Source organism: Stegodyphus dumicola, chromosome 9, assembly GCF_044657685.1.
Source record: "Stegodyphus dumicola isolate Sdum_Otavi_A_Nest chromosome 9, ASM4465768v1".
NCBI classification, from domain to species: domain Eukaryota; kingdom Metazoa; phylum Arthropoda; class Arachnida; order Araneae; family Eresidae; genus Stegodyphus; species Stegodyphus dumicola.
In genome coordinates, this window is record NC_140776.1 from 12,925,828 (window position 1) to 12,953,192 (window position 27,365).

Genomic DNA, 27,365 nt, shown 5'->3' on the forward strand with positions numbered 1-27,365 from the left:
AAATGGAATATTTTGGGCAAAAGAATGGCATTCTGCGAATCATGTCTAAATGGACACCTATTAAGAATTGTCTTTCCGCTTGAATGGTAATTTATGACTGTTTAGTATGCAACATTTAGCAGGTTACTTTTCTATCTGCTATGCTTAAAGATAATAGTACTCGTAATATGTAGCTTAAAATAGATGCAAATAGTTATGGCAGATTAAAGATTTATTTCTGTCCTCTGCATAAATTTCAAAATTTGTTGCTTAGTAATTAGTTCCTTAAAGAATCCGCTTGATCACATGGATGTGCACATGCTTTTTTTCTTCTGAACTTTTCCTGCAGTCGCTGTTTTCCTGTCTAATTGCTCATTTTTCCTCATCTTTTTGTGCAAAAACATATATTTAAAAGTTGTTCTGTGCTTTCTCCGTCTTTAAATAATTCATCACTGAAATTTGGCCCCTTAGCCATTTGAAGTTTTATTATCTTAATTATAATTTTTAGTGCGGCTACTTTTACTGCATGTGACATTTTTGTATACATAATTAGCCCAGAAGGGCTATTAATTTCGTTTTGGCATTTTGCGTTAAAAACTTTAAATGTGCATTTCACTTTTCAAATTATTGCCACCCAATATTATCGCACTGTGTTGTATTAACGCAATTAAATAATGAAGAACCTGCATGAATGTATATACGTTTCTCGCATTGTGATAAAACAGAATGAGAATTGGATTGTAATTGGATGGTACCCAGAGCCATCCAATTTTGAAAAACGTAATCCTCCTGCGAATATTGGCATCTGGAAGCCTAAATTTGAAATTTGGTTTTATTATCGATTTCATATTTTATAACAATTTAACGAATTTTTGATTAACAAACTCGACGATTTCAAAGGGAGCAATGGCTACACAGTACGGGAAAAAAATTTTTTTTTTCTACCTCCAGCGTGCTAGACTGTGTATTGAAAATTCTGAAGATATGCTCGTTTTAAAATTATTTTACGATATTGCTGTTGAATTGAATTTTACTGTTTAAGTGCAAAGAACATGATATTTAATAAATAAAGGTAACACAGAAAACGTTAAAAAAAACACCGCTTTGGGCGTAATGTAAAATCTGAAAGCTTTCACACTTTTTTTTTTGTTTCTTTAAAAATGTGAGAAAGCAGTATTTTGCTCACTGTTGATACACTGAAGAAAATGGTGCCTTTCTCATCTTATACATGAATAAGAATGTTCTTTTTACATATGAAATTATATAGAAAGAACATATTCTTTCGTAATATATTATATTACGGAACTGAGTGGCTTTTATTCAGAAACGGTGATATGGTACTTCCAAAATTAATTTGGCTTTTGGTATATTGTTTGCTTTATAAAACGTTAAGGATCTATACAGCTTGGAATCATACTGAAGAAGATAAAAAAGTTATAACGTTTGTAAATTTAATGAATTTTTATTTTAGATGGATGACTCTCGTAAAAATTCTGCTATGTGGAATAAAAACGAATTGGAAGAAACAATAACGCCTGAGGTTATCTCCAGTTATATTCCAGACTTTTCGGATATGAGTGATGAAAATTCTGAATTTTGGGATTTCTTAAAGACAAAAGAGAACATCAAGGGTAATCCACGAGAAAAAAACAGTTCTTTTGAAAAAACTCACAAATTAAGTGATTTTCTTATTTATCCTAGTAAAACGCAATCAGAGGTAATTCTTCAGGAAAGCACAAACGATTTATATTTAAATGATTCAGGTATTTCTCTGAACGACGAAAGAAAAAAATTATCTACTATTTCTGAAAATGAATTCTGCCTTGAAGCATGTGGGAAATCCGAAAGTTTCGAAGTTAGTAATGATAAAACAAAGTTGAAAAGGTTTGAGGAAACTGATGATGAATTTTGGGAATTCCTGGGATCTTCTACTAAAACTTGTACAGAATATGAACTTCCACATACTAGAAAGAAGAAAAGTAACATATCGAAAAACAGCCAGGATTATGAGGATCAATTTTGGGATTTTTTAAAAATTGGTTCACCTGAAACTGAAGATGTAATTTCATTTAAAGAATTCTTAGCAAGGAATAATACGCATAGTAAAAATGTAATTGATATTAATGTTTCTCCTTCTCAGAGCTCAGTCCAAAATGATTTAAATTTAAAAATTCAATCATCTTATTCCGATAGCGGCAGGGCCAATAGCTTGAGTGATTTAACTATGTTGAGCATAGATACAGGAAGCATATCATCGGAAAGTATGAAAATTCCTGACTCGAACAAGGAAAGTCTCTACGATTCAGGTATTAAACTAAGAGAGTTATCTGAACATCATTTTAACAAAAATTCTACAGAGGAAGAAATTTTCAGTGTGCAAGCAAAAGCAGTGGCGAGTGTGGAGAATAACACTTCATTGACATCAAAGGCAATTATTTCATATCCTGAAATGCATGATGTGTGGAGAGAAGAAAGAGGAAAAAAACACAGTTTAGAGCAGGACTTGCGTAATATTTTACCAGCTACTAAAATTTCACGAGATGTTGCATCTGAAGTTCAAACAATAAAGACCACTTCGAGCTTTGACAGATCAGATTTCGTGGAAAAGATGAAGTTGTCGAACACCAGTTCTACAAACAGTTGTAATGTCTTACATACAACTAGCCAGGTCTTGAACACAAAGGAATATCAGTGCTCTAATTCAGTTTTTACTGTTCCTTCAAATAACTTAAACGTCAAAGGTGATGAACGTATTTTGACAGGAATTTCAGCATTATTGCAGTCACCATATACTGAATTATTATCAAAAGAAAGTAACGAAAACACTAAAACAAGAGATGATAATTTGCCCTGCATTTCTTCAGTGATTTCAATACCTTCTTTTCTTGACTGGGCAGAAAGCTTTAATCAAAACTGTGAGGTCCCCAAACTTGGACATTTAACAAAACTCGAGTCTCAAAAAAATTTATGTCTGAGAGATGCGGATAAAATACAAGTATCACCGAAACATTCCACGTATATCTCCAAGGAATGCAAAAAACGACGTTTATCTTCCAGTCCTATCGGATGTTCACAGTTCAAAATTTCCGACAGTTCTGGCATTGAATTCGAAAAAACTTACGTTGAAATTCAAACATCTGGCGAAAAGAAACAAAAATTAAATTTAGGCCAAATAACAGCTTTAGACTCTGATAGCAAGACACTGCCGGAGCAAACACTTCCATGTATTTCAAAATGCTATTTATCTAATTCAATGCAGTCAACTAAAGGAAATATACTTCCTGAACCAAAGAGTGCTAATTCCGTAATAACGTCAAACCAAAACAATTCTTTACCACTTTACCTAATTCTACCTCAAACCGTTAATGGTCAAAGCTCAAATGTTACTCATTTATTTATGATTCTTCAAAATAATGATAGCAATACAGGAAATGCAATAAATGTATCTAATCAAATATCTCAAACTACAGATGTTCTGAAGAGCGCTGAAACTAGAGATCAGATTTTTGTACAAAATATTCAGCAACTTACTGATCATCGTCATACGCAGTTAAATGCGCATTCAGTTTCTAACGGTCAGCTTACATCTTCATCTAAATCTTTACCTCATACGATGATCTACACGACAGCCCAACAGCAAGTAAAATTTGAAGCTATTAATTCTGATCGCATTAGCACCGTTTCAAACAGCTCCTTTCATGAACCTTATAAAGCAGAGGGAGTTCTTACAAACTTAAAGCTGAATTCGAATACTACATTTAAAATGAATGTTTCAAATAAAAGTGAAGCTCAGATGAGGCCGTTATTGCCTATAAATATCACAGCTCTTAATTCTCAGTCTCATATTACGAAACAAAATTCAGCACGTCAAAATACGTCACAAAGAAAATTGGCACATGCTCCGATGTTAGTACCTAATTCTAGGAATTTAGATCAGTCAAAGTTTCATGCCATACTGAAATCATCAACTGACAATGAGTACCTTTCGACAAATAAACTTAGCAGTCCTAAAGCTATCAAGACTATAACGATTGGTAAAGATAGTTATGCTATTCAACAGACCAGCATTCCTCTGAAAATGGGAAGCATTGATCATCAACTACAAACGGCTGTTCCCATAAGTATAGCCAACTACTTACAGCTTAGCAATTTGGACGAGTCCAGCATGAGAACGGGAAAAACATTTTCGGAAAAAGAAAATAACAAGCACGATGATATAAGGAAACAATTGATAAATGAAACGGAGATAGATTATGGCAAAACATCTCAATCGTTAATAAATTCGGAACATGATTCGAAGCATACGAATTCACTAAAATGTGAGGTATATACTTCGGCAATTCCAAATAATATTTCTCGGACAGGACAAGAAATGAACGGAAAAGAAGCGACAGAATTTCTAACGGTCAAATCAATTGGAAATGGCTTTCATCTAAGGAGTGATACCAATTTGTTTGTTAGTGCATCTCAATCGGACTGTAATTCAAGACAAAATGAAAATAAACAGCAGAAAAATACACATTACATAATGCCAAAAATCGTACCAATACACTTTCAAGTAACACGAGCAGATCCTGAAGTTTCAACAATGAAAGCGACACTTACGCAAACAAATGCTGTTATGACTGTTCCAGAAAAATTTAGTACAATCGCAGCTGTTCCGGCTTTAAAGACATTGGGTGAATTAGTTCCCACATCTGCATCTGTGATCTCTGTAAATGCCGTGCAGCCACCACAGACGGGAAACAGACCAATTATTTCTAAAGTCTTAGTTTTACCTCGAACAAGCAAGCAGAAACAAATAAACAATTCAAAACAGCATGGGCAACGTGTAACATACAGTAAAAAGGCTGTCCCTAAAAAGGTCGGACGCAAAACAGTTCGTGAACTATTAGAGGAGCGTAATTTGATATCGTCCAATAAAATGGATTTTAAAGATGAAATGCTGAGCAACAAAATTGGAGTTAAAATATTGAAACCTATCCTCAAATTAACGCCATCGAACGGCTTAACCACTGTTCAGCCACAAATAGTCAGTGGATATGTAGGAACTGCCTTAAATCCAACAAAAATTAACGAAGGAAATGATATTTCTTCAAACAGCATTCAGTCTTCAAATACACAGGGAAAACCAAATATTTTAATACTGCCGTCTGCTCCTAAGTCAACCCAAAACAGTTCTGTAGCTATAAATGAGATACAGATAGTGGGAAATAAAGATCTAAAAACATCAGAAAGAAATATTTCAAATATATTTCCCTCAGGTAAGTCCAGAATTCTGTTGTTTAACTATTTTCTTAAAATACGAATATTTCTCAAAAATCAGTCTTTAAAATTGCTTTCAGATTATTATTTTACTCCACAAAATATTTTGTAATAGAAGTCATAACTGATTCACGTTCTTAAAATGTGCAAAAGCTTTATTTACAATATCAGATGAAGTTATTTTTTTTAACCAATGGCGTGCCCTAAGCCGACTTCTGGCCTTAGTACTGGCTAAGCCGACTTCGGCTTAGCCAGTACTAAGGCCAGAAGAGATGGTCACTTTATTATGGAGGCACCTAAACAGGTAGGCCACTTTTGCCTCCTATGAAGGGACACGCAGTTACAACCATGCCTTCTCCGGGATTCGAACCCGGGCCCTTTATATCAGATGAAGTAGTAATGTTAAATTATGAAATGCAAATGTTGTTTTCTAAATTGTTGCAATTAGAATATCAATTCAAATAAAATTCCACATAATTAAGGTCAATGAATACTGGTAGTTTAACCTGGATTTAGAAACCTGTCGAATGGATTAGCTACATCTGTCTTTTGTGATTTCTCTATGTGAAAGGTAAATATGAGTCGGTTTTCCTTAGAAAGTTCACCATGAAGTCACCCACTCTCTGAGACAGATAACTCTGGTGTATTTTGTCTGAGAAAAATACCTAACCTAACTTCAAATAAAATTTGATTAGAAATTTAAATTTGAGGTTTTCTTAATAAGGAAAAATGTATCTTCAGAAGAAAATTTGATAAGGTATAGATTTTTTGAGGCAGCTTATTTACCAAACCTACGCGTCAGTATGCAAGCTAAAGCTCGACAGTGGCACAGTTTACGAAGGTGTGGTGTATTTAATTATGGGAAAGCACACTAGGGCTATCTGCCTAAGGGGAGGGATGCCTTCGTGGAGGACTTTCTAAGGGAAACTGGCTCGTATACACGTTACACATGGGGAAAACCACGAAAGCACCCATGCAACCAGCCCGTTCGCGTTATTCGAACTTCGGACTGAACTACCAGTGTTCAGCGACTTTACCGCTCGGCCGCTGGTGGGCAGTTTACGAAGGAGAAAGCGCTTTCCGTGAGCGTGTTTCAGGAATTTTTGTAATCCGTCTCATAAACATGAGTCTGTTCTAAAAAGCCATCAACGAAACCCATCCTTCAAGTCTAGTAACCATAGCATGATTTTTATAATTTTATTACAAGTTTTTAATAGTTTTATTACATTAATTTTATTACATTTAATACACTTACAACACCTTACAAAAAGAAATTTGGAAAATTAAGCCCAGAATTTGAAGCCTTTTTTGTTAATGTCGGTCGTTTATTGTCGAATGTACTTTTTATTTAAAAACTCTGCTTTCCAAAATATTCGGTTAGTAATTTTGATAGGTATAACTAAGGGCATGAGAAATGTGTTAAAAATAAATTGTGTGGCTATCTGAAATTTCCCTCCTCGCACGTGAATATTATAACCAAGTGGATGAAACTTGAAGTATTAATGGCCTACTTTCAAATTCTGTATGAATCACGGAATTATATGATCTTTTGGGGTTATGTCAATTTTCAATCGTGCATAATTTCAAACTAATTGATTTTCGACATTCCTGGTTTCTTAGAAGAGAATAAATTCTAATACATGTTTGTTTCAGTAGGGTACTTCTTCAGCTCTTTTTAAACAGGCTAATTTAATAATAAAACAAAGAAAACAATGGTGTAATTGACATTAATTTTAATCGAAAAGCCTAGATGTGTTTCCATATCTAAAAAATAGGTACAGGAAACAGGTGGAGCAGAGAATAAAAACAGATATGTAAGAAAATTCAGATTAACACAAGGAATAAATAATAGTGGACATCGGAATGGCAACTAATTTGGCAGCATAACACACACTACTACACACAGCTCTTAATAAATTTATCCATATAAAAGCAATGAACGCTTATATACAATTATGTTCATAAATTAAGGATAATGCAAAATCAGGCAAAGGAAGAGTTAGAAGCAAAACAAATTTGACTTATTTGTAAAGCTTATTTATTAAACAAAAGGTAAAGAGCAACAAAAGATGCTATATGTTTGATATTATTAAACAAATTAGCGATTTTTTCTCCCTGGAGCAAATTAAAAAAAATAAAAAACCTATTTACAAAAAACCAATATTACATGGTTGGTATGATTGTTAATACATTGTATGTCTCCCAGACGATGCAATACAATCCGTACAACGCCTTGGCATGCTGAGTATCAAATTATCGATCTGATCTTGGGGGATATTACACCACTCAAAAAGCAATGCTCTCCGAAGTTCCGGTAGACATGTAGGAGGAGGTTGACGGGATGCAACTCGTCGGCCAAGCATGTCCCACACGTGCTCTACTGGATTCAAGTCCGGTGAGAATGCTGGCCAGTCCATATGGGTGATATCCTCCGATTGAATACATTCACTTACGATGTTTGCACGGTGAGGACGGGCGTTGTCATCCATAAACACAAATTGTGCGCCGATGGCGCCCCGAAACAAACGTACATGTTGTTCCAGAATGACGTCCCGATAGATTTGGCTTATCATGGTTCCAATTTGAACATGCAGATCAGTTCTGGAACCCAGCATAATTCCACCCCAAACGAGCACTCCTGCACCACCGTAACGGTGTCGTTCAATGATATTTTCTTGGTGGTAACGAGTACCTGGAGCTCTCCATATGAAAGTCCGGCGAGAATCAGACTGCAATCTGAACCTGGACTCGTAGAAACCTGGCCTCGTAGAACCTGGACTCGTAGAAAACATCACACAAGTCCACTGTTGAGGTGTCCATAATGCATGCTCTCTACTCCAGGCGCAGGCGACCTCCCTACTAACCTCCCTACTAATCTCCCTACTAACCGCAGTAACAGTGAGTGACAGTAAGTGGAACTGTAACAGTGAGTTACAGTAAGTGGAACACATCTGACAGGTCTACGAGCATATAGACCAATCTGCCCTAGGCTTCTGTACACGGTCTGCCTTAAAATTGTCGTACCAATGGCTGAAGAGAGCTGACGAGACAGGTCTGAGGCTGTGCTCCGCCTGTTTCTTTTGGCAGTACCTGCCAAATACCAGTCCTCATTCGGCGTTGTAACTCTGGGGCGACCTGTGCTGTAACGACTACTCACATTGCCATCATCTTGGAATCGTTGCCAAAGCCTGGAGATGACACTCTGGGCAATTCCAAGTTCGTCTGATACTTCCAGTTGGGTACGCCCACATTCTAGACGGCCGATAATTCTACCACGTAAAAAATTATCCAAATGCGTCCTTTGTGTCATAACTATTCGGTTATTGCACTGAAATGCTTATAAAGCGCCTGCGAACAATTTTACTTCTTTGCCTGTATTCCTTATATATCACTCTTTTACACTCTTGTCATTGTGACGTACCATCGGTGTCATCTGGTTACTTACTGAAATTTGCATATGATTCTCGAAGATGTGTGTAGTGATTTTACAGGTGATATATTTACTCGTATTTTAGAGTTCGATTTCCGCGTGACTCCGAATTATCCTTGATTTATGGACATGAGTGTAATAATTTCAATATTTATTTGATTTTTAACTCTGTATTTAATTGATAAAAATTACATAAATAAAATAAATTTAATTTATAATGTATCATCCATCTGATAGTTCCTATGTATTATTAATAAGAGAATTTTCTCACTCTGTATATTACGTAACTTATAGAGAATCATCGCTTTATTTTCTTTTTTAATTTTTATGATTTTTATCTTTTTTAAACTATTTTCCTTTTTACTTCTTTGCAAAGGAAGAATTGTAACCACGAAAAATTCCGGGTATCATATTTCAACGAAAGTATTCATTTCGACCGCTATCGAATGCAATTAAACGATGGTTTTGCGTGGCATCTGTACGTAAGGACACAATGAAGGACTCTTTTTCCCGAAACGGGTTATAAAATGGATTTAAAATGGATTCAGAAGAGATATTTTGAGACGTCTATACGTACGTACGTCTCGTATAACTCAAAAACGAGTAGACTCAGAACGTTGAAATTTTGTGTAGAGGATTGCTATAACATGCAGTCGTGCACCTACATTTTGGTTGCAATCGATCACACCAAAAGTAAGTATCAGTGAGCTCAGTTTTTTTTATTCTTATATGTTGGTAAATTGTGAATGTTTTGCTTTAAAAATAGTTCAATTATGTTATTCTTATCTTCCGGTTAATGTTTTTGAACCTTTAGTTAATCTGCATACAGTATTTGTAGGATTATCAACAATTTAAAAGATGTTTTAGTGAGGCTAAGCCTATATATATGTATATTTTGTACCACAGCAGCCATATTAGTTTACATTTGAAACTTGGCAGAATAGTGAATTAAGTCAGTTTCTGCACCTTCAGTGTCTTTTTGCAGAGTGGGACTAAATGATAAACTTTGAATTTTGTGCACCGAAAAATCTGCCTTCTTGCTTCCCGGCCGAATTGCTTGTTTTTGGGTCGAAACTCTAACTTTAATTATAAAAAAATTAAATTATTTTAACTGTATTTGCTTTTATTCTAGATTTTTCAATTTTTCGTTAAGATATTTTGAGGTTTTATGTATTTTTGCCTTGTCGCGAAGTGAGAACTGAATTAATTGAATGAGAAATATGTCTCTAATGAAATTCGAGGAAATAAGTTTAAATGAAATGCAGTAAAAAATGCGTTTAGTTTAATATTGCCTACAAGGAAGTCATGTGGTGTACGCATCAGACTTTTTTTATGTTGAACATTTCTTTGAGGCCTTAGACTATAAGCTTCAGTGTGTTGTTCAGTGTTTGAAACCAGTGTTGAAAGTGAAACCAGTCCTTCAGTGTATGAAATTAGGGTTGACGTAAGGAAATTCGAACCAAGATTACATAAAAAAGGAAAAACTTTTCTTGAAATAGCTAAAATAGAAGAGTATTAAATAGACATAGAAATAGCTAAAATAGTAGTTACAAGTGTGTCCAGAAAATCATTGGAAAAATTTAATTGTCTGAATTGATTGAAAATAAAAGTGGAAGAGGAAGGAAAGGTATTCTGAGTGATGTCACCAAAAGAAAAATTTTTAAAAATGTCAAGGTTGATCCTAAAGTAAGTGCAGTCAAACCTGCCGCAGGCACTTCTCAAATCATTGGAAGAGGTGCTGAAACTGTGCGAAATGTAATTAGAAAAGCTGGTTATAAAAGTAGAGTATCTAGAAAGAAACCATTCATCAGCTTGCAAAATCAGAAAAACAATTTGGAGCTTGCAAAAACTCATCAGTTGAAGATGAATAGCTTTTGGAAGAAATTTATATTCACTGATGAAAGTAAATTCAGCGTTTTTGGCAGTTATGGCCATCGCACCAACGCCGCTTTGGATTAAAAAACGTTTACGTCGCACAATTAAATATGGTAGAGGCTACATCATGGTTTGGAGTTATAGAGCTTCAACTGTGGTAAGAAATTTAGTTTTTATAGATGATATTATGAATCGTATGGTTTGCTTCAATATAATCCAAATAATCTAAAAGAAAGTGCTAGAAAGTTAGATTTAGATCGAAAATTCATCTTCCAGCACGACAATGACCCCAGACACATAACGTCAACATAACGTCAAAATGGGGCGTCGTTTTCATTGCAAACAGCATTATACACGCACCACCAAAGTCCCTGGACATCAGTGCCTTAGAAAATCTGTGGACACACACGAAACACAAAATTAAAAACAAACTGCATTTAAAACAAGTGTTGCAAGAAGAATGGGATAAAATATCTTCAGATACGACCAAAGGGTTCTTCGAGTAGGTACGAGACGTTTGGAAGAGATCATAAAACCATGTACGTCAGAGATCACAAAATTTCATTGGTATATTGTTCATTTTCTGAGGCAAAAATCTGCATATGTTTATTTAAAATGCTTCTGAAATTTTTCATTTTAGATTTTTTTTGGTTGGTTATGTTTTATTTTTACTTTAAATTCAACCATTTGTCATGTGTAAAAATTAAAACGTGTTTGTTCTTCTTGGTAATGTGTTATTTATATTGAAAGTTAGATTTATTCTGTACAAGTAAGGTGTGTTCTCAATTCTTTGAGCCACTGTATATAAATAAAGAAGATAATTTGCAGAAAGACTGAGAAATATTCATTGTTGACAGATAACAGGCATTCGCAAATAGGCCTAAACAAGTTAAAATAGGTATTATAAAGGTACTGCAATCATATTTACCCAAATTAAAATTTTTTCGAAGCAACTTTTCAGTAAAATTTCAAGAAAAAACACAGTTTATTAAAATTCGCAAATAATTTCGCTCGTATATCGTCGGAAAATGCATTGATTTTTTCTCCATCTCTATTTTATGTTTCACAAACTTATGATAAAAAATATTCGTTTATTCAATGTGCCTGATGTCAGTACTTTATATTTCTAATGCTTTCATTAAACTATAACCATTCAGTTCTTTAAAAAATATGTGAAAATGCACGCTAAATTAAAATAAGCAAATCCAACTAATTTTTCTAAAAGTCGTTGCATGTGTCTTATATGAGCACGTAAGGGCTCATTAGCTTAGGTTGGGTGTCTTCACAAAAGACGTGCTGACGGAAATTGGCTAGGTTAAGTTAGGTTAGGTTAATTGATTAAGGCAAACACGAGGGCTGGCTGCCTGCGGGAGCGATGCCTTAGCTCGCATCCACTATACACATAACAGAAACCTTGAAAACCAGTCTTTTCGTTGGGATCCGCCCCCGGGTTGAACAACGAGTGTTCAGCGACTTTACCGCTCGGCTGCTGAAGAGGTTAAAATAACTTAGAGGTATTAATCATACACGCATGGGATAAAACATAAAAAGATTGAGAACTGGCAACCAGACTGGCACCCAGTTCCCAGCGAATTGCAGAGCTCTCACATTTATTCACGCTGCGCTCAAAACATGCTGTTATGCAAACTGAAACTGTGGTAGATGTTATTATTATTAGCTACGTGTTTCGCCCTAAGGCACTATACGGATGGAAGGGAAGCCTATGTGGAGGACTTTCTAAGGGAAACGGGCTCCTGTTAACACGTTACACATAGGCAAAACCACGAAAACGTCCATGCAGCCAGCCCGTTCTCGGCATTCGAACGCCAGTGCTCAGGGATTTTACCGCTCGGGGGCCCTGTGGTCGATGCTGGTATATTGTTTCAGCTGTACAAAGCCAAAGATAATTTTTCCACTTTACAGGCAAGCCACAAACTGTGTAATGGGTTGACAGGATTCATACCGTCGTCAAAATATTTAATGTTAATAACTAATTTAGTAATTATATTTTTTGGCATTAATCATATTGTCATATTCCACGAAAGCAATATTTGTAATGCAGTGATCTAATTACATATGGTAACATTTCAACAAAAATTGTTTGATTAAATAACAATGAATTTCATCTGGAATTCAGTTTCATGGAGATCCTTATCCTTAGGTACATATTCGAGGTACGCTTTCCTGCGTTCAATTAACTTAATGTAGACTTAAGTTTTGTACCAAATTCTCGCTTATTCCTGTGTGGCCCAGCGGCCGAACGATAAAGTCGCTAAACACTGGTAGTTCCGAGGTTTGAATCCCGCGAACGAGCTGGCTGCATGGGCGTTTTCGTGATTTTCCCCATGTTTAATGTATATACAAGCCAGTTTTCCTTAGAAAGTCCTCAACGAAGGCATCCCTTCCCTTAGGCAGATAGCCCTCGGGGCTTTGCCGTAATCACATGAATGAATGCATTCCTGTATGGATTTTCTGTTTTACGGGTTATATGTGTAGCGTCTCTGCAAGGTTGCAGACTGGAGTATAAAAAAAAGGAAAATTATTTTCTGGAAGATTATTTTGCTTGTTTAATTAAAGCATGTAAGGAATATCTGCTTAAAGAAGGATGATTATATAAAACACATTGACTTATATTCGGAAAACACCGGAGAAAATCACTAAAATTTCAAGTAAATTAGCGCATTCTCTGATATACGAACTCGATTTTTGAAGAAATACATGGTTTTTCGTGTTATTGTTAAGGGCTGGAATAAAGTTAATCGTTTGCACTCGAAAGGTAACTATCGGTCACCACTTGATTTGATGCGGTAACTCGAGAGGTGACTCTCGATCATCACTCGGTTCGACGCGATAATCCGTGAGGTGACGATGTTTATAGGTTTTTTTTTTGCAACATCGTTTCATGAGTGCATTCAACAATACATGCGTATAAAAAAGGTCTCAATCTTTAATAACACGTTTTTACTTCTTTGTACGAAGTATTGTAATCACGAAAAATTCCGGGTACCATATTTCAACGAAAATATTCATTTTGACCGCTACCGAATGCAATTTAACAACGTTTTTAAGTCGTATCTGAACGGAAGGACAGACAAAAGGACTTTTTTCCAAAACTGGTTGCAAAAAGGATTTAAAATAGATTCAAAAGAGATTTTTTTTGTCCCGTCTGTATGTATGTATGTATATCTCGTATAACTCAAAAACGAGTAGTCTCACAACGTTGAAATTTTGTCTATAGGATTGCTATAACATGCAATTGTCTACCTCTCTTTTTGGTTGCAATCGACTGTACCAAAAGTATTTAAATATATATATATACCCACTTTGTTACTCGGCTCCGTGAGCTCAGTTTTTTTATTCCTATATATTGGTAAATTGTGCATTTTTGCTTGAAAAAGGATTGAATGATGTTGTTCTTATCTTCCGATTAAGGTTTTTATGCCTTTAGTTAATCTGCCTGCAATAGTTATAGAATTATGAACAATTTAAAAGTTATTTAAGTCAAGCTAAGCCTAATTTTTTTACCATAGCAGCCATAGTTGTTTACATTTGAAATTTAGCGAAATAATGGATTAAGTCTTTCTGCATCTTCAGTGTCTTTTTGCCGAGTGGGACCAAAAGGAAACTTTTAGTTTTGTGTACCGAAAAATCTGCCTTTTTGCCTGCTGACGGAATGGCTAGTTTTTGCGTAGAAACTGTAATTTTAATTGTTAAAATTATTTTATTAGTAGTTTTAACAGTATTTGGTGTTTTATGTTTTTCTATGCCTTTTAATTTTTAATAAAAGTATTTTGCGTTTTTATGTATTTTTGCTTTGCCGCGAAGCGAGAACTGATTTAATTGAATGAGAAATATATGTCTAATGAAATTCGAGGAAATAAGTTTAACTGAAATGCAAGAAAAAATGCGTGTAATGTAATATTCCCTACAAGGAATTCATGTGGTGTACGCATTATATTTTTTAGATTTATTGTCATACATTCGTTATCGACGTTAGTTCGAACTCGATAGTCATGGCAGTAGGAATATTATTTTCCAAGTTACGTAGCCCAATGCATGGAATTACCATGCATGCCTAATGCAGTATGCATGAAATAAAGTGAAAGAATCTGTTCAAATGAAGATGAATTATGTTTTTCATGTGTAAGAGGACAAAAAGTCAGGGTATTAGACAGCGAAAGAGACATTGATTCGGCAGAGACAAAAAATTTAGAATGGATAACATGTACAGAATACGAAAAAAATACCGCAAAGAATCCCGTTTGTGTCCTACGAAAGAGCCGTAGGACCGCATCTGCAGGAAGAAGTTCTTATGAATTCTACGAAAATAATGTTAGCCATAATCCCTTTTGTTTGCAACCGGTTCAGTTTGGATAAACGAGATTTTGCGGTAATTTAATTATAATTAAAGTTGTAAAATATCAGTTGTTACGCACAAATATGTGGTTATAATTATAGGCTATAATCACAGTTAAATTGCAAGTGTTAATTACCAATTCAGTTTAATTGTAATTGCAATTATATTTGCAATTATTTGCAATTATATTTGCAATTACATTTTGTGTATCTATGATGCCGCTGGTTTGCTCAATCATTAAATTTAACTAACCTTTTCAGTTTACTCTATAAATGTCATGTCAATTTTCTCACTAAATTCAATAAAAACAAGTGTACAAGAGACTGCTAGATCAAGGAAGACCATAATGTTTTACTTTGACAGTTCTTCGCTTACGGTGATTTTTCATATAAATCATATTAAAATATTTTGCTTTTCATAAAATAATAATCATTAAAAACATTAGGGAGGAAATTTTGCTTTTCTACGAATGGTGCATGTAACATGTTTTACAATTTTTTATAACTACATAATTGAAGGTAATTATTAATAATGTACTGAGTTCCTCACGTTTATTCTGCTAAACGAAGTGCCGAGAAGCCTAGAGAACTGTTCAGTGAATTATGGCTTAGCTCAGAGGACAGAGATCGTAAACTCAAGAAGGGTTAATTACCTTTTATTCATTCCAAAATAAATCGAACAGTCGGCCTTTTTCTTCGGACTTACAGCAAAGCCTCCAGTTGGGCTTAAACTCAAAAGTAAGAAAATAAGAACTAACTAAGTCTGACTAACTAAGAGATTTACTCAAAGCAAACACAATTCTAATGTAGTTGGCCCGTAAGCTAAACTAGCTGGCGAACTATCAAAAGGCACGTAATAATACAGCGTAACAACAACAGAGACGTAGCCCAAAGGCAAACGTGCGCTACTCAGGATTCCTAAAGTCCCAATCACATTATGTTTCGGCTACCAGAGACTTACCGTCGAAAGGGACAATTCTCAGAAATCCGCACATTTCCAGGGAACCTACGTAGCTAGGTTACCATTTTCACTTATTACAAAGACTTGAACGTCAAACAGCAATCGATATCAGATTTGGATCGCATGATCCTTCAGAAGCAGAACTTTCGTCTGATTGGTTGATCTCTACCCGGGACAGAGCTGCAGCCGAAACATTTTCGGTGAGGTTTCAAAAAATCTCGCGTAGATGCTACATTATTCCCGTAGTTAAGCGGGACCTCGCTTCTAGGAGAGTTGCTTTTTTCTAGGAATCCTCCCCTTTGAACCAGTGCTACCAGAATCTCGTTTCTCAGAAAAGTCCCGTCTAGTAGGGACCGTCACTAACGTTGATAACCTCTTAACTCTCTCTCGAAGTCAGTTGAACTTTCCTTTAAGACTATCTCTTCCTCATTTGCATTCAACGCATTTCTAAAAACTCATTCTGGTAGAGAGTCGTAAGTAGAAATGAGATAAGATAGGAAAGGTTCACTTTAGTAAAGTAACTGTTATAAAATTAAACCTTTATCTTATACCTTACAAATGCTTGATTATTATTAATAATGTTCTTATAATATTGTACTCAAATTTTTCTTCTTATGTATGAAACAAAGGAAAGAATTCAACTGTAACTACTCTGTTTTGCCCTCGATTATTACTTTTACTGCAGTAATTGCATTTCATTTGCATTTTTCTTCGCTTATATTTTTGCAGCAATTTTTCTACCTCCATTCAAGGACGGAATTGTAAATGCAAAAGAGCACAGACCACGGCATTATGATATGTCCTTGCTCGTAATAGGACCTTTTAAGGTAGGTAGTTAAGTATCAATTTCTTTTAACTTCCTTTTGCTTTGAAATCAAATATGTGCCCATACTCTGCGTGGTTTTTATAGAAAAAAAGATTCTTTTGAATTTGAAAGCAAAGTTACTTAATAATCAAAGTACGTCACTCAGTGTATGATTTACAACAAAAAAGAAAACAAAATCACTGTAATAGTTAACTAGATACATGTTCAGAAAACATCATTCCTCTGAAAACAGGAGGCAATACAGAGGACGTTCACCCATTTTTGTAACAGTTTTGCAAAGATTTATATATAAACATATGTAGTCTGATGGCCCTTTTGTTGTACTATCCTATTACATCTTGATTTCTAAGATAAAAGTTCTTTTCTTACAACATGAAGGTTGATTTTATTCCACACCTCCTTCACAATTTTCCAGAGTCCATCCAATGTTTCGGGAAGCTGCTTATAAGGAGCTTATTTTAAAAGTCCAAATGCACAATAATCCATAGGAGACACATCAGGAGACTTGAGTGGGATGCATGTAAAGGGAATAGCTTCAAATCTGGTTTCATTTCTCATTTTTTCAAAAAATAAACTACTAGATTTAGAGGTATGGCTGGGAGTCTTATCCAGATGGAACGTAACACAATAAAGATTGTTTGAATAAAGAGAGGGAATTTCTTCTTGAAAAACATGTGTTAGAACAAATTTCTGATGGTACTTTGAATTAATTTTGACATTTTTTTCTACTTCCTTATTTTAAGTTTTCCTTTATAAGAGAATCATACCACCTTTAGAATATAAAGAAAATAACCATAACACCTTTAGAAAAACTTCCTTTCTTTTCTCTGAACCAACATATTAAGCCTTTTTCTCCTCTTTTTCATAATAAATCCATCTTTTCTATTCTTTTTCTGATAAGTATATCGAAGTCTCATCAATTGCACCTATATATTTCCACTTTTCAACTGCCAAATAACTTTCATACGGCAATCTGCACATAGTCTTACGTCGAGAAACATGTTTCGACGTTAGGCGATGAACATTGTTCTTTTGTTTTGATTAGCTTTAAATCAAATTTTATAATTTTGTTCACAGTTCCTACAGAGATATTTAAAGATTTTGCAATATCTCTTTGGAGGGGGGGGGTGGATTTTCCTTTAAGACACGAGATGCAACTTTAGTTTTAATAAGAGCTAGTTGCATGTTCCTTTGTTGGGTATGCATTTTTTGATATTAATACATATTATTATGTACATCATTTACAACACTCATGCACTGCCGTGTTTTCTAATGGTTTTAGAATATATTTACTAACCATTTATTGTCAATCTGAAATTTATTTTCCGGTGAGGGCTGCTTGAATGTCAGTCCCCATAAAGGGCTTCATGGCAGATTCCACCTATATTACATTTATATTCCAGTCTAATCTCTATGCCAATCTAGACACTCAGATATAAATGTAATTTGAGGGCAAAAATTTTTTATGTTAGTTAATGGGTTAAATTTTGATTTAAGCCAAAACTAATGTCTAATGTTACTTTCAGTACTCAGGATGAGCTATCCAAATTTTATACATGTATTCAAGGTTAATCGAGCATAAATACAATGAAATATAAGATGTCTACGATTCCAGACGATTTCGGTTTTTTTTCTTTCTGAAGCTTCTGTACACCTTCAGCGGTAAAATAAATTTCCTTTTCAATAAATTAATCGTCATCACATAACTTTTGAGATAGGAGGATCGTAGGATTGGAGAGTTTAATTCAATTTTGGTGACAAATATTTCCATTTATGATATTTGATTTAGTTGCAGTAAAGTAAAAATATATGATTAGCGATTCAATTCTCATATGCTTCATATTTACAGGTGGAAGATGATGTGGATTCCACAGGTCGATTCAGAAGCAAGTTTAAAGTTCTGTTCACTAAGCGGTACGTTTAAATTGTGAACTCAAAACATTGCAATTACACACACTGGCCAATGAATTAGAAACCCTTGAGATTTTCAATTGAATGCGTGCTAGGGATGAAGTTTACAAATTTTTTTATTACGTGGTTTGCACGTGATTAGAATGCTAGTATAAATAAGTTGTAAGAGTGCTTTTCACGATGAATGGAGTAAAATAGGAAAAACGACAGATCTTTCACTATTTGAAAAGGGCTTATTGTTGGTGCTGGTTTAGCAGGGGCCTCGATCTCGAAGACAGCAAATATTACTGGGTTCTCCAAAGCAGCCATATCAAAGGTTTTCAAAAGATGGAATCAGAACCCACCGTCCTTCTCCAGAAGACTTAACTGAGATTCGAGCACAGTTTTCCAAGAGAGTCATCGGCGGCATCTCCGGCGAATTGTATGTCAGAACAGAGACTCTACTGTGCTTCAACTGACACAAATCGTCAGCCAAGGCTCTTCCCAACAGATTACAGCTCGAACCATGCGCAGAGAATTGCAGAGGATAGGAATGCTTAGTTGGGTGCCTGTGAGAAAACTACTCATTTTTGCCCGACATGCAAGAATTCATTTGCAGTAGTGCCGCGAAAGAAGACACTGGACGTTTGGGGATTGGAAACGGATAAATCATGCTACACCATATTTTGCACAGGTGGAAGACGTCGAATTTGACGAGAACCTCTGAAGCAAGGGTCTGGTGGGAGTATCATGATATGGGGTCTGTTCTGCTGGCATAGAAGTGGTGCCCTGGTGTTCCTTGAGGGTAAACAAACAGCCATGAGATACCTAGATATATTGGCAGATCAAGTGTACCCTGCAATGCTGCATTTTTACAATGATGGCGACGGATACTTCATGAACGATAATGCAACTATACATAGTGCCAGTAGTGTTTAAAAATTGGTTCGCTGAACATCAGTCTGACTTTCAACACCTTCCCTGGCCACCGCATAGTCCGTATCTTAACCCCATAGAAAATGTGTGGGATATGTGGTGGAAAGTCACATCCAACAGCACTCTCCTCTTCCACCTAATTTACAAGATCGAAAAACTGCATAACCAATGCATGTATTCTCTGGACCTAAATGCACTCCAAAACCATGTAGACTCGATACCCAAACGAATCATAGCAGTTACCCTTGCGAAAGGTGATCCAATAAAATATTGATCTTTGGTTTCTAATTCATTGACCAGTGTGTGCATGAAATGCATTAAAATTATTTGGTACTGGAAACCACATTTACATCCTTTAATATTGCAGCCAATTTCTTTACGATTTTCCTGTATCGAAGTGCAATCAAGCGGAATGGACCAGCTCACCTATGTGGGAACAAATGGCTCGTATAGTTGTGCCTTTCCAGTCAGTTACAGCTCTAGATTTGGATAATCGGACTATTAATTTGTCTGTCTGTACTGCGCCTCTTATATTTTTGGGAAGAATAGAAGCTCGTTCAGGAATTATATCGAGTGCTACTGTTTACAACATTCTCTTGGAAAAGGATTCTGCATGGGGAGAAGGAATCAGAAGTTCTTGGAAACATAAGGTAAGAAGCATAAAAATTCTGCTTTTTCAGTATAACTGATCACATTTCTGATGCATAAAATCTAATTTCGATGCAAAATTCATAAAATAAAAGTCTCAAAAAGATTTAGATTTTAACGTCGCAACTTTAATGTTGAATCCGCAGTGAAGATTTGGCAGGATTTTATGAAAAACAGGATTTATATGAGAAATCAAACTAATAACTCTGATTTGGCAATAGTCTATTTAATTCTTTCTTTTAGTCAGGCTAAATCTCTTTTCTGTCTCAAGAGTAGAAAATGTTTATAATAACTTTGTTTAAATAGTTTATAATAAATCTGGCCACCGTTTTTTTTTTCAAAATTAATCCGTTTCTTGCTTGCTTATGTAATCATGCTGCAATGCGACGGCTCTCATTCAATCAGATTGAAGAAACTTTTGAGTATACAGGATGGATATGAACAAGTGGGCAAAACTTTAGGGAGTGACAGAAACTATACGAGCAATATTCGTCATAGCATGTATGGTCGGAATGCAGGCGGTGAGAAATTAAAGGGTAGTTTTCCGCTTTCACATTTAAAGAATTAACACAAGAATGAGAGGAGCTGCTTCAGAAAAAATTTTATTACCAGAACATTCTTACAAAAACTACTCAAAAGACCTTTCGCCAGCTGTCATGCAGGCTTCACATCTGCGGGATAGGAATTGACGCACATTTGGAAATACACCGGGCATTTCCCGAATATCGCCGGTAACAACAGCAGTCCTGACAATTAGATCCATATCGGTTTCAACGGGGCAGTCGTAGATTAGGCTTTTCTTGCGGCCACACAGGAAAAAGTTAAAATACGAGAAATCCGGTAATCTTGGTGGCCAAGGTATGGGACTACCTCGACCAATCCATCGCCCTGGAAATTTCGTGGTTCATATGACCAGCAATCCTCTAGGCAATCCACGGTAGAAAATGCTGTTAGGTAAGAGGACTGACCCTTTTTATACCATTTATTTACAATGCCACCTAGCAGCTCACCGTTTGCGTTCCGACCATACATTCTATAATGAATAATGCTCGTATAGCTTCAGTCACCCCCTAAAGTTTTGCTCACTTGTTCAGATTCGCCCTGTGTATCTCATGCTTTGTTAAATGCGTGCTCTCCTTTCCGCTTTAATCGTTCTGTTTCCTACTATCTTGTCCATTGGCTAAAGGTACTATAAGTTATATAAAATTGAGGGGTGCATAGCGCACTCATGATGTGTAAAGATGAACATGCATCCTAAGAATTAGTTATCAAGGAATGAAACTATGTGTTGAATTTACGGGCACGTCTATCTGCAGGTATCACCCTTCTAACTATTCAGTACAGCATCTCCGCATTATTTCATTGCCAGTCCATGGCTGCTATTCCTAAATCATTCTGTTACAAATATATATATTTCAGGGTTGTTCAAATGAAAAGGTAGGAAACGGAACTATGGTTATATTGAAGTCGTTATTCACAAGTAATCACCAAAAGTCTGACCACAACTACCCCTCTGTTTCACGAGCCGAAGAATTCCCTCTTCCCAGATTCCTGTAGCTGTGACAGGAGTCAGTCCTCTACTGTGTCCTTCAGCTCGTCGTCCTAGTTGAAGCACTTCCATTGAGATGTCGTTTCTCATTAAGTCATTCACCTTGTTGATAAGTTGTGCCGTGATTACCGTTTTTATCTGACCTGGTCTCGGGTCATCGCTCAAACACTCCAGGCCTTCACGAAAACTGGCACTCCACTTTCTCGCTGACTTGTCGAACACACAGGCTCCTCCGTATACGAACACCATCGGCGATGAATATCGGTCGGTTTAACCTCTTCCACAGTCAGAAATCTGACTTCTCGCTGCACCTCAATTGTAGAATTTTGCAATGTGAACGTTAAGATGTCATATCACGCCCTGGCGCATCAATTGGACGGAGTACACAGTTGCCTACACTTCAGCGTCACGCGCGGGCGCTTGCCCACACGCACAACAACAACGTCGGACACTACATTCGCGTGGTTAGATGTCTCACTACGTTACGCCAGACCGGCTTATTCAAATTTCAACCGGTTTGGTTGTTACGACGTTCCGTACCTTTTCATTTGAACACCTCTTATATATATATGCTGCAATAATTCGATGGTATAGATGACTTGTTGATTTCCATCTGCTCACATAGAATGCCAGAGCCGTGTATATATATTGAGAATTAGAAGATGTTGCGTTGTAACAATTTGAGGACGTGGCCGAATATTTCGAACAAAATTTTTATTTCTTTTTAAAGCAATTCCTGGACAATAATCTAATTCACATATCAGGAGGGTTGCAATATGCATCCGACAATTTTATAAGCTTAGCACATTTTAAGACAATGGGTAATTCTTTGTTTCAGAGAAAGCAAGAAGCAGCAGCATGTTGGCAGAGCGAAAGCTGGAATTTGAGAAAAGTTCAAAAATTGTAATTTTTATTCACGAGTGTTTATCTTCATTGTTATTACACTTTCGTGGACAATATACAGGAGAGTCATCAGTGTACAGGAGAAGTCGTTGGCCAAAAGACATGTTCTAGGCAGACCTAGAGTTAAAACACCCGCGGGAGACTGTTATTTAGTTCTTTCGGCCCAAAGGAGGAGTAACATTGCTGTGTGTCAGCTCATGGCAGATCATTCGGTGGCAACAGGAACAAGAATCTCAGCTACTACAGTACGCAGATGCTTGCACAATACATGTGTGTATGCAAGCCGACCAGTTGTTTGTGTCCGCTTGATCCGAGGACACAGAGGTGCCCGTTTATGTTGGGCAAGAGAACACGTCTGTTCTCTTCACAGACGAGTCCAGGTTCGCATTGGAGAGTGATTCAGGTCGTCAGCAGATCTGGAGGGAACAACGCACCAGATACAGCCAATCCCACATTGTGGAAAGACACAGTTTCAGAGGTGGTGGAAAATGATTTGAGCTGGGATGTCTTTCGGTGGACACACTGACCTGCATGTGTTCCATGTAGGAACTTTGACCGGTATGAGATATCGAGACGAGGTCCTTGATTAATATGTCCGTCCATATGCTGCTGCTATTGGTCCTGGATTTCTTCTGATGGACAACAATGCGCGACCGCACCGAGCTCGGGTTGCTGAAGGATATAGGAGGATATGAAGGATATATGAGGGTCACGGTATGGAGCGGATGAATGGCGACCTCAATCCCCAGACCTGAACCCGATAGAACATTTTTGGGACTACCTTGGGAGGTTGCTGCTTTAAGTCCTCCTCCAAGGTCGTAGGATGAGCTTGAACAAGGCTTACTCTGTGTCTGGTCGTTGTTTCCCATTTCACTGACCGACAACTTAATTGACAGCACGGAACGTCCTGCCGCCAATGTATTGCACCTAGAGGTGGCCACATTCCTTATTAGAACCCATGTTTGTAATGTTACCACCCCATTTGTCCTAAAAAAACTGTGATATACTCTTTCTTCAAGGCTGGATTTCTATGCCAAGAGTGCAATTTTGTGTTATAATTCATGTTTTGTGTTGAACTTTAGAAACATTCTATGTCGCATTCGTTAAAGAACTGTTTAGTGAACATGCCCTCTAAATTCCTGGTTTCTATGTTGCTTTATTCTCAAATTAGACTCAAAAAACGTGCTGTTCCTTAACTTTGAAAGGGCCAGTGTATTTAAAACCTTTTACTAGATTTACTAATAGTTAATTAGTGTTAGCAATTAAGATTATTTTAAGAGCTTTTCTCAGTTCCTCTCAGTGGGAGGGCAAAAACAATTTTCTGCAGACAGAAAGCTGGCTTTTCTATAATGAAAGGAAATATAGCTTCATTGTAAGCTTTAGGTACTTTTAAAAGCGATAAATCCACTGGATGGTTTGACCTGAATTCTATTCCTGGCTATATGAGCGTTTTAGCGGTTATTCCCATGTGTAACGTGGATAGCAGCCACGTTAGAACGTCGTCCACGAAGACATCCTCCCTTAGGCAAATGGCTTTCGCTTGCTTTGCCATAATCAAATAAGAAATCATAGTTTTAGTTATTATAAAATATTTTTACTAAGGTTAATATTTTAAGATTAAGTATAAACAAAGTTCAAAAATAGTTGTTTATTATTGATAAACAAAAAGTTACAATAAATTACACCGCCTGTTAATTTTTCAAAGAATTTATAAATACGATTTTCCGGGACTTCTGGAGCACTTTTCTTTCGTTTTTTTTAAAATACTTTTAGGTATAGTGAAATACGTGTCATAGATTCATGAAATTCACAATGTCTCGATTACGAACATTAATTTTCTCTTTCGATAATTTTGAATTTGGGACGGTTCTAAAGTTTAAGCAAAGCGCAAGAGGCTTATCTAGTTAAGGCGAAGGATTCGTTCGTGCATGACTTTCTAAGAAAAAGTGGCTCCTATTCACGTTATATAACTGGGGAAAGCTATGAAAACTTTCATGCAGAATCTCATTCGCCAGAATTAAAGTCGAATTACATGAAAGCTATGAAAATAAATGTATATTTGAAATGCTTTAAATGTGTATTTTTTGACAGGTAATCTTGAGGAAACGACAGGCTAGCAAACTGAAAACTTACCTGTGCCAGTTTGATCAGCGGTTTTTGATTCTTACTAACCTGGGCACTTACGCATCGAGTTACATGAACGAAGCTTCATTCTCAGAGCAGCACCTGACGTCGGATAATTCCCACAAAACGTTAAACAGATGTAAGTATATTATCATTAATCTGACCGATCATGTTCATGTTTAGCAGATATATATTCTTTCAGAAATGGCATTTAATTTTACAATTGTATATATGTAAAATTGTCTTTCGTTCTTTATATATTCAACACAGTACAGGCTGCTTAGAAAGCCGAGTATCATAGGAAATTTTACAGAATTTGCTCAAAAATACTGTAAAGTCGCCGAACTTCCGTGGTGGGAAAATGTAGACCAGTTGCCTTTTTACTTCCTTGTACGAAGTAAAGAAAGTATTGTAATCGCGAAAATTTTCGGATATAATTTTTTAACGAAAATATCCATTTTGAACGCTATCGAATGCAATTTAACGATGTTTTAGCATGACATCCGTACGTAAGGACAGACTAAAGGACTCTTTTACCCAAAACGGGTTTCAAAAAGGATTTAAAATGGATTCAGAAGAGATTTTTTTCGTGACATCTGTGCGTACGTACGTATGTATGAATTTATCTCGCATAACTCAAAAACGAGTAGCCTCAGAACGTCTAAATTTTGTATACAGAGTTATTCTAAATTGTTTTTACAAATTAAGAGGGGTGATAGTCCCCATCCGGATGAGAAATAATTACCATAGAACATAAGGTCGCATCCACTCTGAGAAGCAGAAAAGAGGAATATTAGAATTCGAACCTGAACTTACAACAGTGTTAGGAAAGCGAATGAACGAGACGAAAAGTTGCGCAATCAGATTTATTATTTATTGAAAAACTCACAGAAGTGCTCAAAATGTCGACAACTTGCTCTTCCGTTTCTGGCGTTCGTGCATTTCGCGAACGTCCTGCATTGCTTTTTGAGATGGCAAAAGAGCCGGTTTCTCGCAATCTTCGATCAACACTGGAAAAGGCTGTACGACATGGAATCCGAAGAGTTGGAAATCGTTATCCGTACAATTTTCGTACTTCGCGTCAATTCCCTTTTGCTTCAGCGTATGTGAGGTGAATATCTGCCAATTCCCCGTACGTATATTCCGCTACAGACAAACTAACAGCATAATGCTGCTTCTTCTCGGTGAAAATTTGCATACGGTTAATTCTGGATAGTCTTTAGGAAATAGCTTCCTTGTTCTTCTTCAATGCGTTTCTACGTTCCTCTTTTTCTGCCCCTCAGAGTGCAACGCGACCCTATATTGCTCGTCCGGATGAGTACTATCACCCCTCTTAATTTGTAAAAACAATTCAGAATCACTCTGTATAGGACTGCTATAAGAAAAAATTGTGCATCGCCCTTTTTCGTTACAACTGGTCGCACTAGAAGTACATAAATATATATACATATATATAGACCCACTCTGTTACTCGGCTTCGTGAGCTCAGTTGTTTTTATTCTTACATGTTGGTAAATTGTGCATTTTTTGCTTTCAAAATGATTGAATTATGTTATTCTTATCTTCTGGTTAAGGTTTTTATGCCTTTAGTTAATCTGCATGCAATAGTTGCATATATATCAACAACTTAAAAGTTATTGAAGTGCGGCTAAGCCTAATTTTTTTTTACCATAGCTGCCGTATTTGGTTACATTTGAAACTTAGCAGAACATTTAATACACTTTATGCACCTTCAGTGTCTGTTTGCCGAATGGGAACAAAAGTAAACTTTGGTATTTTATATTTTTCTGTATTTTTCAATTTTTAATAAAGATATTTTGAGGTTTTATGCATTTTTGCCTTGTCGTGAAGTGAGAACTGAATTAATTGAATGAGAAATCTATCTCGAATGAAATTTGAGGAAATAAGTGAAATGCAGGAAAAAATACATGTATGTATTTTGATTTTCTGTACAAGGAAGTCATGTGGTGTACACATATGATTTTCTAATATTTATTTTAAAACTTAACATAGGATTTCTTGGTTAATTAAAAAGTAACATTATAGTATTAATTACAGAAGGGAAGAGACAACGGCTTTCCCTACGCGTGGATGCGTCTTACTCGCTTGGCCTTTCTCCGATGAAAAAAAAAAAATTCTTCTCTCTTGCCAGAGCTGTCGGATATACCGCCAAGGGGGTGTTCATAACGAGTCTTTCCTTGTTCACTTTTCAGGTATAGCGGTGAAAGCTGTATTTCGTTCTCTAATCTAAAATTGATGTTTGTCACACTATTTCAGTTATTTACAAATATTGATCCAGTCGGTACTGAGCATCGTTTAATGATGGTGGATCTAATGACAAATATGATAGATATTTCTTTCTAGAAGCTTCAGAATGAAAATCTTCTCACCTTAAATAAGATTTTATAAAATAAACCAAATATTTGTCTATTGACAGTACGTAAGAAAGCAACAATGTTGCTGCACAGATTACTAATAAAGTGGCAATTTACGCGGTTCTGACAAAATTGTCTTTTTCGGTAGCATTAAATGAATGAGAAGTGCCATAAACAGAAAATTCACTAATGCTCGACAACTTTTTGCAAGGCATTCTCTTTCCTGGAAATTAGAAATTAATCCTTAT

General features: G+C 36.1%; 1 protein-coding gene across 1 annotated transcript in view; it reads left to right on the forward strand.

The window, feature by feature from the left end:
* The first annotated feature begins 1,458 nt into the window (after positions 1-1,458).
* Positions 1,459-27,365, forward strand: part of LOC118192324 (uncharacterized) — a 57,075-nt gene continuing 31,168 nt past the window's right edge. The window contains exons 1-5 of the mRNA XM_035363265.2: positions 1,459-5,243; positions 16,596-16,693; positions 18,542-18,606; positions 19,886-20,168; positions 24,710-24,881. Of these exons, the coding sequence (XP_035219156.2) occupies positions 1,478-5,243; positions 16,596-16,693; positions 18,542-18,606; positions 19,886-20,168; positions 24,710-24,881 (4,384 nt within the window). The 5' untranslated portion in view covers positions 1,459-1,477. The remainder of the gene's footprint in view (positions 5,244-16,595; positions 16,694-18,541; positions 18,607-19,885; positions 20,169-24,709; positions 24,882-27,365) is intronic.